The following is a 17,500-nucleotide window of genomic DNA, read 5'->3' on the forward strand; positions in this document are numbered from 1 at the left end:
AGAGAGAGAGAGAGAGAGAGAGAGAGAGAGAGAAGCCTTATCCATGAGATAGTTTGTCCATTCGACCTGTATATGGAACCGACTGACCCAGGATCAGCCCCTTGTTTGATCTCTGCTGTAATGGGTATCCAGTCAGCGTGGTCAAAGAAGGTAACATTATCAAGTCAAGTGTCCTTTATTAATCCTTTTGGGGAGATTGTGCATATGGGACAGGGGAGGGGAGGTACAGGCAGGAAAATAGATAATAGTAGTAATAATAATAGAGTAGAACATATTAATAGTAGTAGAATGGCAGTATATTGTATAGATAATAGAAGAAATAGTAATAATAATAGAGTAGACCATATTAATAGTAGTAGAATAGCAGTATATTGTATAGATAATAGTAGAAATAGTAATAATAATAATAGGTAGAACATAATACTAGTAGTAAAATGGCAGTATATTATGTAGAAAATAGTAGAATTAGTAATAATAATACAGTAGAATATATGAATAGTAGTGGAATGGCCAGTATATTCTATAGATAATAGAACAAATAGTAATAATAATAGAGTAGAACATATTAATTAATAGTAGTGAATGGCAGTATATTCTATAAATAATAGTAGAAATAGTAATAATAATAGAATAGAACATAATTATAGGAGTATAATGGTAGTATATTCTATTGGTAATAGTATACATGGTATATATAGTAGTAGTAGTAGTAGTAAGCAGACTGCGACATCCTGAGTCCATGCAGTGTTTAGTAATTAAGAGTCCGTTAACTATACTCACTTGGGGCACCCATGAAGGTGAAGCGGCTAACAGAATGCTGTTGTAGCCGAGTGGATTTGAACCTGGGACCATAGGATCCACAGGCGGCCGCTCTGACCAGCTGAGTTGAACCTGGGACCATAGGATCCACAGGCGGCTGCTCTGACCGGCTGAGTTGAACCTGGGACCATAGGATCCATAGGCGGCTGCTCTAACCAGCTGAGTTGGAGGGACCATAGGATCCACAGTTGATGGGTCAGACCCGTTAGCAGCTGCTGGTTGACTGCGACTGACTCATCTGTAGTTTACACAATTTATGTTATCAACGTTAGCAACATTATCAATGGTAAATAATTTACCTTAAATGCACTGCATTTATGTAGCACTGAACCTTTGGATTACCAGACAACCGCTCTACGTCCTGAGCCATGTTGAACATTGGTTTCGTTAATGAGGCAGAGTGCTAGTTTGGTTACAATGTAAATGTCATTCTAGAAGATTATGTCTTGCCTGAGATTGTAATGTTAGCCTCGCTGAAGCAGGCAGTCTGTGTTCCACTAGTGACAACAAGCAGTCTGTGTTCCACTAGTGACAACACGCAGTCAGTCTGTGTTCCACTAGTGACAACAAGCAGTCTGTGTTCCACTAGTGACAACAAGCAGTCTGTGTTCCACTAGTGACAACAAGCAGTCTGTGTTCCACTAGTGACAACAAGCAGTCTGTGTTCCACTAGTGACAACAAGCAGTCTGTGTTCCACTAGTGACAACAAGCAGTCTGTGTTCCACTAGTGACAACAAGCAGTCTGTGTTCCACTAGTGACAACAAGCAGTCTGTGTTCCACTAGTGACAACAAGCAGTCTGTGTTCCACTAGTGACAACAAGCAGTCTGTGTTCCACTAGTGACAACAAGCAGGCAGTCTGTGTTCCACTAGTGACAACAAGCAGTCAGTCTGTGTTCCACTAGTGACAACAAACAGTCTGTGTTCCACTAGTGACAATAAGCAGTCTGTGTTCCACTAGTGACAACAAGCAGTCTGTGTTCCACTAGTGACAACAAGCAGTCTGTGTTCCACTAGTGACAACAAGCAGTCTGTGTTCCACTAGTGACAACAAACAGTCTGTGTTCCACTAGTGACAACAAACAGTCTGTGTTCCACTAGTGACAACAAGCAGTCTGTGTTCCACTAGTGACAATAAGCAGTCTGTGTTCCACTAGTGACAACAAGCAGTCTGTGTTCCACTAGTGACAACAAGCAGTCAGTCTGTGTTCCACTAGTGACAACAAGCAGTCTGTGTTCCACTAGTGACAACAAGCAGTCTGTGTTCCACTAGTGACAACAAGCAGTCTGTGTTCCACTAGTGACAACAAGCAGTCTGTGTTCCACTAGTGACAACAAGCAGTCAGTCTGTGTTCCACTAGTGACAACAAGCAGTCTGTGTTCCACTAGTGACAACAAGCAGGCAGTCTGTGTTCCACTAGTGACAACAAGCAGTCAGTCTGTGTTCCACTAGTGACAACAAGCAGTCTGTGTTCCACTAGTGACAACAAGCAGTCTGTGTTCCACTAGTGACAACAAGCAGTCTGTGTTCCACTAGTGACAACAAGCAGTCTGTGTTCCACTAGTGACAACAAGCAGTCAGTCTGTGTTCCACTAGTGACAACAAGCAGTCTGTGTTCCACTAGTGACAACAAGCAGTCTGTGTTCCACTAGTGACAACAAACAGTCTGTGTTCCACTAGTGACAACAAGCAGTCAGTCTGTGTTCCACTAGTGACAACAAGCAGTCTGTGTTCCACTAGTGACAACAAGCAGTCAGTCTGTGTTCCACTAGTGACAACAAGCAGTCTGTGTTCCACTAGTGACAACAAGCAGTCTGTGTTCCACTAGTGACAACAAGCAGTCTGTGTTCCATTAGTGACAACAAACAGTCTGTGTTCCACTAGTGACAACAAGCAGTCTGTGTTCCACTAGTGACAACAAGCAGTCTGTGTTCCACTAGTGACAACAAGCAGTCTGTGTTCCACTAGTGACAACAAGCAGTCTGTGTTCCACTAGTGACAACAAGCAGTCTGTGTTCCACTAGTGACAACAAGCAGTCTGTGTTCCACTAGTGACAACAAGCAGTCTGTGTTCCACTAGTGACAACAAGCAGTCTGTGTTCCACTAGTGACAACAAGCAGTCTGTGTTCCACTAGTGACAACAAACAGTCTGTGTTCCACTAGTGACAACAAGCAGTCAGTCTGTGTTCCACTAGTGACAACAAACAGTCTGTGTTCCACTAGTGACAACAAACAGCCTGTGTTCCACTAGTGACAACAAGCAGTCTGTGTTCCACTAGTGACAACAAGCAGTCTGTGTTCCACTAGTGACAACAAGCAGTCTGTGTTCCACTAGTGACAACAAGCAGTCTGTGTTCCACTAGTGACAACAAGCAGTCTGTGTTCCACTAGTGACAACAAGCAGTCTGTGTTCCACTAGTGACAACAAGCAGTCTGTGTTCCACTAGTGACAACAAGCAGTCAGTCTGTGTTCCACTAGTGACAACAAGCAGTCTGTGTTCCACTAGTGACAACAAGCAGTCTGTGTTCCACTAGTGACAACAAGCAGTCTGTGTTCCACTAGTGACAACAAGCAGTCTGTGTTCCACTAGTGACAACAAGCAGTCTGTGTTCCACTAGTGACAACAAACAGTCTGTGTTCCACTAGTGACAACAAGCAGTCTGTGTTCCACTAGTGACAACAAGCAGTCAGTCTGTGTTCCACTAGTGACAACAAACAGTCTGTGTTCCACTAGTGACAACAAACAGTCTGTGTTCCACTAGTGACAACAAGCAGTCAGTCTGTGTTCCACTAGTGACAACACGCAGTCTGTGTTCCACTAGTGACAACAAGCAGTCTGTGTTCCACTAGTGACAACAAGCAGTCAGTCTGTGTTCCACTAGTGACAACAAGCAGTCAGTCTGTGTTCCACTAGTGACAACAAACAGTCTGTGTTCCACTAGTGACAACAAGCAGTCAGTCTGTGTTCCACTAGTGACAACACGCAGTCTGTGTTCCACTAGTGACAACAAGCAGTCTGTGTTCCACTAGTGACAACAAGCAGTCTGTGTTCCACTAGTGACAACAAGCAGTCTGTGTTCCACTAGTGACAACAAGCAGTCTGTGTTCCACTAGTGACAACAAGCAGTCTGTGTTCCACTAGTGACAACAAGCAGTCAGTCTGTGTTCCACTAGTGACAACAAACAGTCTGTGTTCCACTAGTGACAACAAGCAGTCTGTGTTCCACTAGTGACAACAAGCAGTCAGTCTGTGTTCCACTAGTGACAACAAACAGTCAGTCTGTGTTCCACTAGTGACAACAAACAGTCTGTGTTCCACTAGTGACAACAAGCAGTCAGTCTGTGTTCCACTAGTGACAACACGCAGTCTGTGTTCCACTAGTGACAACAAGCAGTCTGTGTTCCACTAGTGACAACAAGCAGTCAGTCTGTGTTCCACTAGTGACAACAAGCAGTCAGTCTGTGTTCCACTAGTGACAACAAACAGTCTGTGTTCCACTAGTGACAACAAGCAGTCAGTCTGTGTTCCACTAGTGACAACACGCAGTCTGTGTTCCACTAGTGACAACAAGCAGTCTGTGTTCCACTAGTGACAACAAGCAGTCTGTGTTCCACTAGTGACAACAAGCAGTCTGTGTTCCACTAGTGACAACAAGCAGTCTGTGTTCCACTAGTGACAACAAACAGTCTGTGTTCCACTAGTGACAACAAGCAGTCTGTCTGTGTTCCACTAGTGACAACAAGCAGTCTGTGTTCCACTAGTGACAACAAGCAGTCTGTGTTCCACTAGTGACAACAAGCAGTCTGTGTTCCACTAGTGACAACAAACAGCCTGTGTTCCACTAGTGACAACAAGCAGTCTGTGTTCCACTAGTGACAACAAGCAGTCTGTGTTCCACTAGTGACAACAAGCAGTCTGTGTTCCACTAGTGACAACAAGCAGTCTGTGTTCCACTAACTAGTGACAACAAGCAGTCTGTCTGTGTTCCACTAGTGACAACAAGCAGTCTGTGTTCCACTAGTGACAACAAGCAGTCTGTGTTCCACTAGTGACAACAAGCAGTCTGTGTTCCACTAGTGACAACAAGCAGTCTGTCCACTAGTGACAACAAGCAGTCTGTGTTCCACTAGTGACAACAAGCAGTCTGTGTTCCACTAGTGACAACAAGCAGTCTGTGTTCCACTAGTGACAACAAGCAAGCAGACAGCAATACGATTTCCGGTTAGTATTTTTCAACATATCGTCTTTTCAGCTTAATTTTTTTGCCGATAATAATTGTCAGTAAGGGAATTTCAATATTGCCCAAGCTTAGGTCTTACCTTACAGGAAAGCTCCGGAATGATGTTGAATTATTTAAAGTCAACGATGGATAACAACTGATTCAGGACCTATCTATCTATCTATCTATCTATCTATCTATCTATCTATCTATCTATCTATCTATCTATCTATCTATCTATCTATCTATCTATCTATCTATCTATCTATCTATCTATCTATCTATCTATCTATCTATCTGTAGAAGAACTATAATAAGGAGTTCCACCTCTTAGCGACGGTGTTTGATGAGAATCTCAGCTGGTATCTGGATGAAAACATCAGAAACTCCTGCACTGCTCCAAACACAGTGAACAAGGAAGACGACAGCTTTAAGGAAAGCAACATGATGCATGGTGAGGAGGCTGGATCTAGCTGTTATTAACACTAAATATATCTGTTATTAACACTGTATATAGCTGTTATTACCACTGAATACAGCTGTTATTAACACTAAATACAGCTGTTATTAACACTAAATATATCTGTTATTAACACTGTATACAGCTGTTATCACCACTGAATACAGCTGTTATTAACACTGAATATAGCTGTTATTAACACTGAATAAAGCTGTTATTAACACTGAATAGCTGTTATTAACACTGAATACAGCTCTTAATACCACTGAATACAGCTGTTATTAACACTGAATATAGCTGTTATTAACACTGAATAAAGCTGTTATTAACACTGAATAGCTGTTATTAACACTGAATACAGCTGTTATTACCACTGAATATAGCTGTTATTAACACTGAATACAGCTGTTATTAACACTGAATATAGCTGTTATTAACACTGAATATATCTGTTATTAACACTGAATACAGCTGTTATTACCACTGAATACAGCTGTTATTACCACTGAATATATCTGTTATTAACACTGAATATAGCTGTTATTACCACTGAATATAGCTGTTATTAACACTGAATATAGCTGTTATTAACACTGAATATAGTTATTATTACCAGTGAATACAGCTGTTATTAACACTGAATACAGCTGTTATTAACCCTGAATATATCTGTTATTAACACTGAATATAGCTGTTATTACCACTGAATATAGCTGTTATTAACACTGAATATAGTTATTATTACCAGTGTATATAGCTGTTATTACCACTGAATACAGCTGTTAATAACACTGAATACAGCTGTTAATAACACTGTACAGAGATGTTATTAACACTGTATAGAGCTGTTAATAACACTGAATATAGCTGTTATTAACACTGTATAGAGCTGTTATTAACACTGTATATAGCTGTTATTAACATTCAATATAGCTATTATTAAAGCTGAATATAGCAGTTAGAAATACTCAATATAGCAGTTATTAACACAGAATATAACTGTTAATAACACTGAATAACACTGGTACTGAAATTTGGCAGTAATTGATCTAACATGAATCGGTACACAGTAGTACCGACATAATTCTCTCTGTAAAAGTATTGAGTTCGGTCCCCAACCCTAATCACCAACCATACAGCTATGGTCCTTTAATCTAACCATAACAAGGAGATATATTTAAAGGATCACACCAACATTATGGGAAATGCACTCTCTCAAGAAGAGATGTGTGTTCAGTGGAAAGCTATCTGGCGGCAAGCTAGTCTAGCTTAGCACAAATTAATGGAAGCTGATATGGACCACTGGTATAGCTTAAAACCCCAGGAGAGGTGTTTTTGGCCATTTCCGCTTTCCTTTAATTTGTGCTAAGCTAGGCTAGCTTGCAGCCGGATAGCTTTCTACTGAACGCACAGAGAGGAAACTGGTGTCTATCTTCTCGTCTGACTCTGGAGAAGATGGTGAGCGCATCCCATAATGTTGGTGTGTTCCTTTAAGCTTGGTTATTACCATACAGCTGTAGTCCTTTAAAGCCTTTATAAGAGACTCCTTCACACATACTGACTTTATTTAAATGTGTATTCTTTATTTAACCTTTATTTAACCAGGCAGGTTAATTAAGAACACATTCTTATTTTCAATGATGGCCTGGCGAGAGGAGGGAAGGGAAACGGGACGTAAAATTAAATAAAATAGAAAAGAGACAGACGATACTTACATCACAGAGGTACGGGTAATAATTAAAACATACACATCAGAGGAGTAGCATGTGATGAACTGTCTGTGATCAGAGGAGTAGCATGTGATGAACTGTCTGTGATCAGAGGAGTAGCATGTAATGAACTGTCTGTGATCAGAGGAGTAGCATGTGATGAACTGAACTGTCTGGGTCCCTCTCCTCTCACCCTCTACCAGCCCTCAACGGCTATGTGTACAGGAACCTTCCTGGCCTGACAATGTGCAAGGGGGACAAAGTGACGTGGCACCTGTCGGGACTGGGTTCAGAGACGGACATCCACACCCTGTATTTCCATGGCAACCGTTTCCTGTACCGGCAGACGAGACGGGACAGCATCACCGTGTTCCCTCACATCTCACGTACCGTTACCATGGACCCCGACAGCATGGGTAGGAAACACACACACAGACACACGCATACACACACACTAGGGGTGTAAAGGTACACGTATCCGTACCGTACCGAACCGTTTCAGTGTGTACCGTACCGAACGGCTGTGTACCGAACGAATACAATGGTATGTTAACCACTAACGACGGCCCACCGGGGGCTGTTTTTTTCACAATCTAATATAATTATTATTATAAAAAAAAAATTACAAGTCGATTATTCAAGTTTCTTGTTTCTTTAATAGTTGTCATACAGAAGTACAGAATACTTTTATACAAAATGCTTCTTACTGTTACGCTCCAGAGACTGTGCTAGACAAGATAAGTATGAAATAAAATAGTATAGCATGTAAAATAGAAGTAAAAATAGAGGTCACAGTGTTCAGTATAGACATATGTACAATGTTCGATGCAGAATAGAAGTAACTGAGTTACCATACAATATACAATATACTATGCAATGTACTAATATACAATACTATATAGTGCAAAGCAGAAATGGGATGAGGTACAATTTAGGTACAATTTACAGTAAGGTGTACGAGTTGTAGTGCAAATCCTTTACCAATAAATATAAAGTGTGTTTAGGTGATCTAAAGTGTGGAGAGTGGGTGCTGCCGTGTGTTGTTTGTTTAAAGTGAGTGTGTGCGTGTGGGTGTGTGTGCTGTGTGCATAGTGTTTATTGTTCGTTGAGCAGCCTGATGGCCTGGGGATAGAAGCTTCTTCTGAGTCTTTCTGTGCTCGCCTTAAGACTCCGGTATCGCTTGCCTGACCGCAGCAGTTCAAAGAGGCAGTTGTTCGGGTGGCTGGAGTCCTTGATGATTCTCTTAGCCTTACCCCTGCACCGCTTGTTGTAAATGTTCTGGAGGGTGGGAAGCCCCCCTCCAATTGTGCGTTCGGCTGAACGTGTCACTCTTTGTAGTCTGCTACGGTCTTGTGCAGTGCTATTCCCAAACCAGGAGGTGATGTTGCCAGTCAGGATGCTCTCTATTGTACATGAGTAGAAGTTCTTAAGGATCTTCTGACTGACTTGGAACTTCCTTAGGCGCCTGAGGAAGTAGAGGCGTTGTCGTGCCTTCTTCACAACACTGTCAATGTGTGTGGTCCATGTCAAGTCCTCGGATATGTGGGCTCCGAGGTACTTGAAACTGTTCACTCTCTCAACCGGTGCCCCGTCGATGCTGAGGGGGCTGTAGTCCTTGACCCCCGACCTCCTGAAGTCCACAATCATCTCTTTTGTTTTGCTGACGTTCAGGGAGAGGCAGTTCTCCTGACACCACTGTGACAGATTCTCTACCTCTTCCAGGTAGGCCCTCTCGTCGTTGGCAGAGATCAGGCCCACCACTACTATTCAACTAATTCAACTAATATTCAATATAGAATATTCGTTGACAGCCCTACAAGTACAATTAGTTACTGCACACTACATCACCCCTGAGTGGAACATGGAAAGCCAAACTTTCCCCCACTGTACCGAAAACCCGTACCGAACCTTGACTTCAAAACCGAGGTACGTACCGTACCGTGGTTTTTGTGTACCGTTACACCCCTAACACACACACACACACATACATACAACATACATACACACACACACACACGCACTGACTCTGAAGCTGAAGGTTCTTCCTTCTCTTGCTGCATTTTAAAATATGATCTCCGACCACCGTGTGTCGACTTGCAACTGTCTTAGCTGATTTTGATTGTTTATTCGTATTAGTCATGTTAATAAGGCTATGGTTATGAGGTTGATTTATTACATATAATTTATTACATATAATTTTAGAGGTTATTTATTACATAGCATGTCAATCTGAGTGTGTAATGTATTAGGTTGTGTGCATTGGGTTGCGGTCCCCAGGTCAGTTTGAGGTGGTGTCTGCCACAGTGAACCAGAGTGTGTGTGCATTGGGTTGCCGTCTCCAGGTCAGTTTGAGGTGGTGTCTGCCACAGTGAACCAGAGTGTGTGTGCATTGGGTTGTGGTCCCCAGGTCAGTTTGAGGTGGTGTCTGCCACAGTGAACCAGAGTGTGTGTGCATTGGGTTGCGGTCCCCAGGTCAGTTTGAGGTGGTGTCTGCCACAGTGAACCAGAGTGTGTGTGCATTGGGTTGCCGTCCCCAGGTCAGTTTGAGGTGGTGTCTGCCACAGTGAACCAGAGTGTGTGTGCATTGGGTTGCCGTCCCCAGGTCAGTTTGAGGTGGTGTCTGCCACAGTGAACCAGAGTGTGTGTGCATTGGGTTGCGGTCCCCAGGTCAGTTTGAGGTGGTGTCTGCCACAGTGAACCACCATCGCGGGGGCATGAGGGCCAACTACACGGTGGAGAAGTGCAGCGTGTTCCAGCGCCAAGGCGAGATCATGCTCCACTCCAAGACGTTCTACATCGCTGCCGTGGAGAGGGACTGGGACTATTCTCCTAACAGGACCTGGGAGACTGAGATGTTCCAGAGTCTGCAGAACAGGTCAGCACACACACACACACACACACACACACGCACACGCACGCCACACACACACGCACACGCACGCACACGCGCACGAACGCGCACACACACACGCACACACACGCACGCACACGCGCGCGCACGCACACGCACACGCACACACGTCACAGGTGTTCTTTTTCTCTGGGGACACGTCCCCACCACTTTTTTGAAATGGCCAATTTTGGCCATTTATTAATATAATTTATTAATATAATTTGTTTAGAAAATGAGGTGAAAAATAGCACGTGCAGAGAAATGTAAAACATGATAACTTTGATAAAGAAATGTAATACATGAGGATTGAGTATGTCTATACTACTATGTCTATAATACTAGATACTATGTCTATACTACTATGTCTATAATACTATATACTATGTCTATACTACTATGTCTATAATACTAGATACTATGTCTATACTACTATGTCTATAATACTATATACTATGTCTATACTACTATGTCTATAATACTAGATACTATGTCTATACTACTATGTCTATAATACTAGATACTATTTCTATACTACTATGTCTATACTGCTATGTCTATACTACTATGTCTATACTAGTATGTCTATACTAATATGTCCATACTAGGGCTGCAACTAACGATTATTTTGTTATCGATTAATCTGTTATGATGACTAGTGGATAAGTAAGTAAGTATAGCAAGTTACAATGCTAATGGCCTGGAGAATAGTAAAAAAAAAAAAGGAGAGCTATGTTCAATTGGTTAAAAGATCAAAAGTTGTCGACAAATCATTGCAGCCCTAGTCTATACTACTATAATAATAATAATAATAACTTTATTTGTATAGCACTTTTCATACAGAGGTTGCAGTTCAAAGTGCTTCACAACAGTAAAAAATACAGGCATAAGCGAGCATAAAAAGATAGACAGGTAGAATCACAGTGTTTCACATTAGGATCTAGCATCCCAATAGGCTCTCCGCTTACAGTTTTCAGTAACACAAATAGTAAAAATAGTTTAAAATGATTCAGTTTAAAAATAGTCAAAAAATTATAAAATAGAACGGACATAAAAAATACAGGCATGAGCGAGCATAGCAAGATATGGCAAATAATCACAGTGTTTCACATTTGGATCTAGCAAATAATAAAAATAGTTTAAAATGATTCAGTTTAAAAATAGTCATCAGTAAGAAGTAAAAAGTGCAATAACCGACACATGAATTTGATAGGCAGTGTATAAGAGTAGGCAGGGTAAGAATAGTGCAGGTAAATACAAGTTGTGTCAGGATATCCCTGATGTTTCCTCTTGCCACTAGGTGGTAACAGATATCCATCAGTGAAATGCCTGAGCAAAGAGATAGGTTTTAAGCTGTCTTTTAAAGATGTCTAGCGAGTTGGCTTCCCTGATGTTTTGGGGTAGTTTGTTCCATAGTTTTGGGGCATAGTTGATAAAGGCTGCATTACCGATCCTCTTTTGACTGCTTCTGGGAGCCTCTAGTAGTCCAGCAGCTGATGATCGCAGTGTTCTTGCTGGTGTGTAATTTATTAGAGTGTTGGCGATGTAGCTAGGTCCCTGTCCATTTAGAGCTTTGTATGTAAGGAGAAGGACCTTAAAGTCAATTCTAAATGTTACAGGAAGCCAGTGTAAAGCAGCTAAGACTGGACTAATGTGCTCTCTCCTTTTGGTTCTAGTTAGCAGTCGGGCTGCAGAGTTTTGGATTAGCTGAAGCCTCTCTGTGGTTTTCTTAGGGAGACCTGTGAAAAGTGCATTACAGTAGTCTAACCGGCTAGATATGAATGCATGAATTAGCTTCTCAGCATCGTTCTGATTAATAAATGGTCGTAGAGAAGTAATCTTTCCTTGCTAAGCGGATGGTTTTATTATAAGCAGTTAAAGCATCTTTGTATATATCACAGCATATGGTGGTTTTTGTTTTTCTCCATTTTCGCTCCGCTGCACGACATTTCCTTTTTTCTTTGTTGACCGTATTATAGTTTAACCAGGGCGAGGCTCTTGTTTTCTTCTTTTTCGTTTTAAATGGGGCGACAGAATTTAATATAGATGACATTGCATCATTGAGATTTTCTACCATTTCATTTAGAGAGCTGTCATGATTGTGTGGTTCATGTAGTCTGATAAGATCAATGAACTTTGATTCAGCTTTGTCGTTTAGGAGCCTCTTTTTAACTATGATTTCTTTTTTTGTTTTAGTAAGGGTTATTTGAGTATCAAAAAATATACAGTGATGGTCGGAGAGAGATAATTCAGTTATTGAGATATTTGTTATGCTTAGCCCAGTTGTTGTTATAACTAAGTCTAGTGTATTCCCAAGCCTGTGAGTTGCATTTGTTATATGCTGTATTAGGTCAAAGCTATCCAGTAGATTTTTTAGTTCTATAGTTTTGGAGTCTGTTTTCTTATTAAAATGGATGTTCAAGTCTCCATTTAGGATCACCTTATCATATCCGGTAACACATAGTGAGATCAGTTCAGAGAGCTCCTGTATAAATATTGGTGAGTGTCTAGGCGGGCGGTATATTGTGACAATAATAGTTGATTCTGTTTTTAGTTCAATGGCAAGATATTCCATTGACATGAACTCGCCTAGTTCTGTGATTCTAAACAAGAGTTTTGAGGAGAAGATTGCTGCAACTCCTCCGCCCCTTTTATTTTTTCTGGGTATTTGAAAAAAGTTATAGTCTGGTGGACAAGCTTCTATCATTATTGATGTAGCTGTGTCATTATTTAGCCATGTCTCTACTAGGCAGATGCAATCTAAGTTATTTTCTTTAATCAGATCATTTACTAAGAATCTTTTATTATTCAGTGATCTGACATTTAGGAAAGCTAATTTTATTTGTTGGACTTCTTTAGAGGAGGTCTGCTTTGGCTTGACCGTGATGGCCCTGAGGTTAATAGCAGGTAAACGCATTGATGGCATATATTTTTCACCATGCCATTGGCTGGTTATGATTACCGGTATGTTATGAGAGATGGCATGGCAATTGTGCTATATACTGCACTGCACTGACTGTACTGTGCTTTCGGGGACATTTGATCAGACGAGATGACCTTGTGTGATATGGGGGGGGGGGGGGGGGGGGGGGGGGGGGGGGCGCCTTGTGCTGCTGCACTTCGTGGTGAGATTGTGTCCTTCATGACTATCTCTCGTGCTGGTATGAGCTTAATATTCTTGGAGGCCATTAGGGCATGACGCATGTTTGCTGCTAGGAGCTTTGAACCTAAGCGATTTGGGAAGAAGCCATTTCTTGAAAAACGTTCTGGGTTATTCCAGAAAACATTGAAGTTGTCAATGAATTTCAGGCCGTGTACAAGACATGCAGCCCCTAACCATGAATTAAAATTTAGGAGTCGACTGAATGCTTCTTGTCCTCTGCGAAAGCATGCAATTGGTCCACTGATGGACACATCAGTGTCTATGTACACAGACTGATGTTTGTCTAGTGTGTTCATTAAACGTGTGAAATCGTCTTTCAAAGTCTCTGTGCCAGTCTTCTTTCGTAGGATGTCAAACGATCCAGAGTGAATGACAATTTTTGTTATTCCCGGTCTGATTAGTGTTGGAAGTATTTCGGCCAGCTCTTTCACAGATGTATTGTCTAGACAGATATTTTCTGTGTTTGCCATCTCCACATACCTTGTTGTGGAATCTCCAATCAGTATGCAGTCTATTTTCTGTGTGAGGTTAGCATTTTTCTTTCCAACAGTTTTGGGGCCGTTTGTTTTTGGGCTAGGCCTAGTCTGCCGGTTCTTTCCACAGTCCTGTGGCCTTGGTGAAGCCTCGTTAGCCTTCTCAATAGCCGGCATGTTAACGCTGGTCCCGTACCTTCGGCGTTGGCTACCGCAACGTTCTCCTCGGCGCATGATAGTCTCTTCGCTGTTAGCCGTTAGCCGTTAGCTCGGTCTGGGTCGTGTTTGCTAGCCGTGTCGCTCGTGGCTCTGTTTTCCTCGTCGTCTCGTCGTTAGCGTGTGCTCCGATGTGCCGGCTGTTAGCTTCGCTAGCATTAGCGTGAGCTCCGGCATGCAAACTGTTTGCTTCGCTAGTGTTAGCGTGAGCTCCGGTATTCCTGCTATTAGCGTCGTTAGCGTGAGCTCCGTTCCGCTCGTTGTTTGCTTCGCTAACGTCGTTAGCCACGCTTCTATGTCTCTTTGCTTTTGGTGTTGATATGCGTGTTTCCGAGAGTAGGTTGAAACTATTTCCTGGCGGTACCGGGGGCGAGGTAATAGTCGTGTTCCTGGTTCGTTTATTTCTCCTTTTATCCTTGACGGTGGTCTTTGGTCTAGCTCCTTGCTTGTGCCAAGGACCGTCTTTTGGGTGGTGCTGTACTGTAGCTACTAGCCCAGGCCAGGTCTCAACCATGGTATCGTTGACTGTATTTGTAGTAGCTTCATAAATAGAGTCAATGAGTCGCTCATCTTGTTGGATAAACTATGTCTATACTAATATGTCTATACTATTATGTCTATACTACTACAGTATGTCTATACTAATATGTCTATACTAATATATCTATACTACTATGTATATACTACTATGTATATACTGTACTACTATCAGGGCCGGACTGGGGAAATAATTTATACCGGGAAGATATAGCGTGAAATACAGCCCCAGTCAGGCCACTTCTTAAGCTGGGGGTCTGGGAGTCGCCCACCAGGATTCTTTTTGTTTACAAAGACTTAATTTCCTGCATTCTGGTGCAGGAATTTTGGAATTGTTACCCTTTAAATGCCAGTGTTTGTGATGGCATCGCAAATTATTATAAAAAAAAACACAAAAATGTAAATATCTTCAATATATCAAATGCAAAGTGGATTTTTCTGGGGGGGGATTATTACCGGCTAGCATATGTCAATGATTAGCAACAATTGCAACACTGATTTCAATGGACTTTAAATTTTTTGTAATGTCAGATTTAAATATAACTCTTTTCAGAAAAGTGGGAGTATTTCATTTTTTATCTGACATTACAAAAAACATAAAAATCTAAAAATAAATATGGTTACGATCAGGGCTGAAGTTGAATAAAAGATGTATGACTGTTTAGACTGTGTTACTCTTTGTCACGTTGTTTTATCTGCACAGGCCAGGCCACCGGGAAAACTCCCGGTGCTCCCAATGGCCAGTCCGGGCCTGACTACTATGAACTATGAACTGTTATGATAAGAAAGAAAAACATGAAACACAGACTAAGTTTAACAGACTTTGCTTCAAATTACTTCAACAACAATCCATAATGAAATTCATTGCCAACTATTTTTATAATCGATTAGTTTTCCATTAGTCGTTTAGCCTTTAGACGCTTTGTGGAGGGTCAAGAAAATAAATCATTGTTTGACAGAGTAACGCAACAGTTGTGATTGGAAAACCAAGGAAAGAGGGCGGGGCTTGACATAGGTAATTGTAACTAGCTCTGGGGTAACGAATCACCTTCCAGATCACACACCAAGCCAACTGGCCTCCAACCATCACTCAACTCAATACAACCATCGTTCAACTCAATACAACCATCGCTCAACTCAATACAACCATCGCTCAACTCAATACAACATCGCTCAACTCAATACAACCATCGTTTAACTCAATATCCTGTTCATGTTGAAGAATGAATGCATTATAATATACAACACCTGTCTCTACCCTTCCTATTTCTCTCTCTCTCTCTGTCTCTCTCTCTCTTCTCTTCTCTCTCATCTCTCTCTCTCTCTCTCTTTCTCTCTGTCTCTCTATCTCTCTCTCTCTCTGTCTCTCTCTGCCCTCTCTGTCTCTCTCTCTAGCCCCTGGCTCTGTCTTCCTGAACCGAAGGCAGCAGGGCGGTTTTATTGGTTCTGTTTATAAGAACGGTGGTCTACCGCCAGTTCACCACAGTAAAATTCACCACAGAGATGGTGCCGCGACCAGCCGACATGGAACACCTTGGAATTATGGGTAAGTGTTTTTTTATTTTTGAATAGTTTTATTTTTATATTTCGTTGGTAGATAAAAAATTATTACATTTGTTATTGATGTGTGATCCATAGTGACGCCCTCCTCTCCTCCTCTACTCTTCTCTTCTCCCCTCCTCCTCTCTTCTCCTTTACCCCTCTATACTCTCCTCCTCTCTTCTCCTCCCCTCCTCTCTTTTCTTCTCCTCTCCTCCTCTCTTCTCCTCCCCTCCTCTCTTCTCTTCTCCCCTCCTCCTCTCTTCTCCTTTACCCCTCTACTCACCTCCTCTCTTCTCCTCCCCTCCTCTCTTTTCTTCTCCTCCCCTCTTCTCCTCGCCTCTCCTCTGTTCTCCTCTTCTTCTCCTCTCCATCCTCTCTCTGCTCCTCTCCTCCTCATCTCCCCTAATTTCCTCTCCTCTCTTTCCTCTCATCCCTCCTCACCTCTCCTCTCTTCTCCTCTCCTCTCCTTCTCCTCTCCCTCCTCTCTTCTCCCCCCCTCTCTTTTATTCTCCTCTCCTCCTCCTCTCTCCCCTCTTCTCTCTCCACACCTCTCCTCTGTTCTCCTCTTCTTCTCCTCTCCTCCTCTCTTCTGCTCCTCTCCTCCTCTCCCCTAATTTCCTCTCCTCTCTTTCCTCTCATCCCTCCTCACCTCTCCTCTCTTCCCCTCTCCTCTCCTTCTCCTCTACTCCTCTATTCTCATGTCTTCCTCTCTCCTCCTCTCCTCCCCACTCCTCACTTCTCCCTCTCCTCTCTTCTCCTCTCTTCTCCTCTCCTACTCCTTTCTTCTTCTCTCTTTTCCCCTCCTCCTCTCTCATCCTCACATCTCTTCTCCTCACCTCTCCTCCTCCTTTCTTCTCCTGTCTCATCCTGTCCTCTCTTCTTCTCATCCTCTTCTCTCTTCTTTTCTCCTCTCCTACTCCTCTCCTACTCCTCTTCTCCTTTTCCCCCTCTCCACTCCTCTCCTCCTCTCTTCTCCCCACCTCTCCTCCTCCTTTCTTCTCCTCTCTCCTCCTGTCCTCTCTTCTTCTCTCCTCTTCTCTTCTCATCTCTTCTCCTCTTCTCTCTTCTCTTCTCATCTCTTCTCCTCTTCTATCTTCTCTTCTCCTCTCTTCTCCCTATCCTCCTCTCTTCTCCTCATCTCTCCTCCTTTCTTCTACTCTCTCATCATGTCCTCTCTCCTCTTCTCCTCTCTTCTTCTCTCCTCTCCTCCTTCTCTTCTCCAGGTCCTATGATCCATGTTGATGTAGGGGGATAAAGTTGAACGTGGTTTTTAATAACATGGCGTCTAGACCGTACTCCATCCACGCTCACGGAGTAAAGACAGACCTCCCCAACGTCCACCAAACCCAACCAGGTAGGTAGATAGATAGATAGATAAATGGATAGATAAATAGACAGACAGACAGACAGACAGACAGACAGACAGACAGACAGACAGACAGACAGACAGACAGACAGACAGACAGAC

General features: G+C 42.4%; 1 protein-coding gene across 1 annotated transcript in view; it reads left to right on the top strand.

The window, feature by feature from the left end:
- Window positions 1-791: 791 nt before the first annotated feature.
- LOC311225885 (ceruloplasmin-like) overlaps window positions 792-17,500 on the top strand; it is a gene marked incomplete at both ends in the record, with an annotated part of 47,376 nt that continues 30,667 nt past the window's right edge. Inside the window, 8 exon segments of the mRNA XM_084311277.1 lie at window positions 792-797; window positions 5,346-5,496; window positions 7,415-7,627; window positions 9,879-10,073; window positions 15,886-15,950; window positions 15,952-16,036; window positions 17,256-17,284; window positions 17,287-17,386. Coding sequence (XP_084167403.1) covers window positions 792-797; window positions 5,346-5,496; window positions 7,415-7,627; window positions 9,879-10,073; window positions 15,886-15,950; window positions 15,952-16,036; window positions 17,256-17,284; window positions 17,287-17,386 — 844 coding nt within the window.

This window comes from Notolepis coatsorum (assembly GCF_963971535.1).
Source record: "Notolepis coatsorum genome assembly, chromosome: 3".
NCBI classification, from domain to species: Eukaryota; Metazoa; Chordata; class Actinopteri; order Aulopiformes; family Paralepididae; genus Notolepis; species Notolepis coatsorum.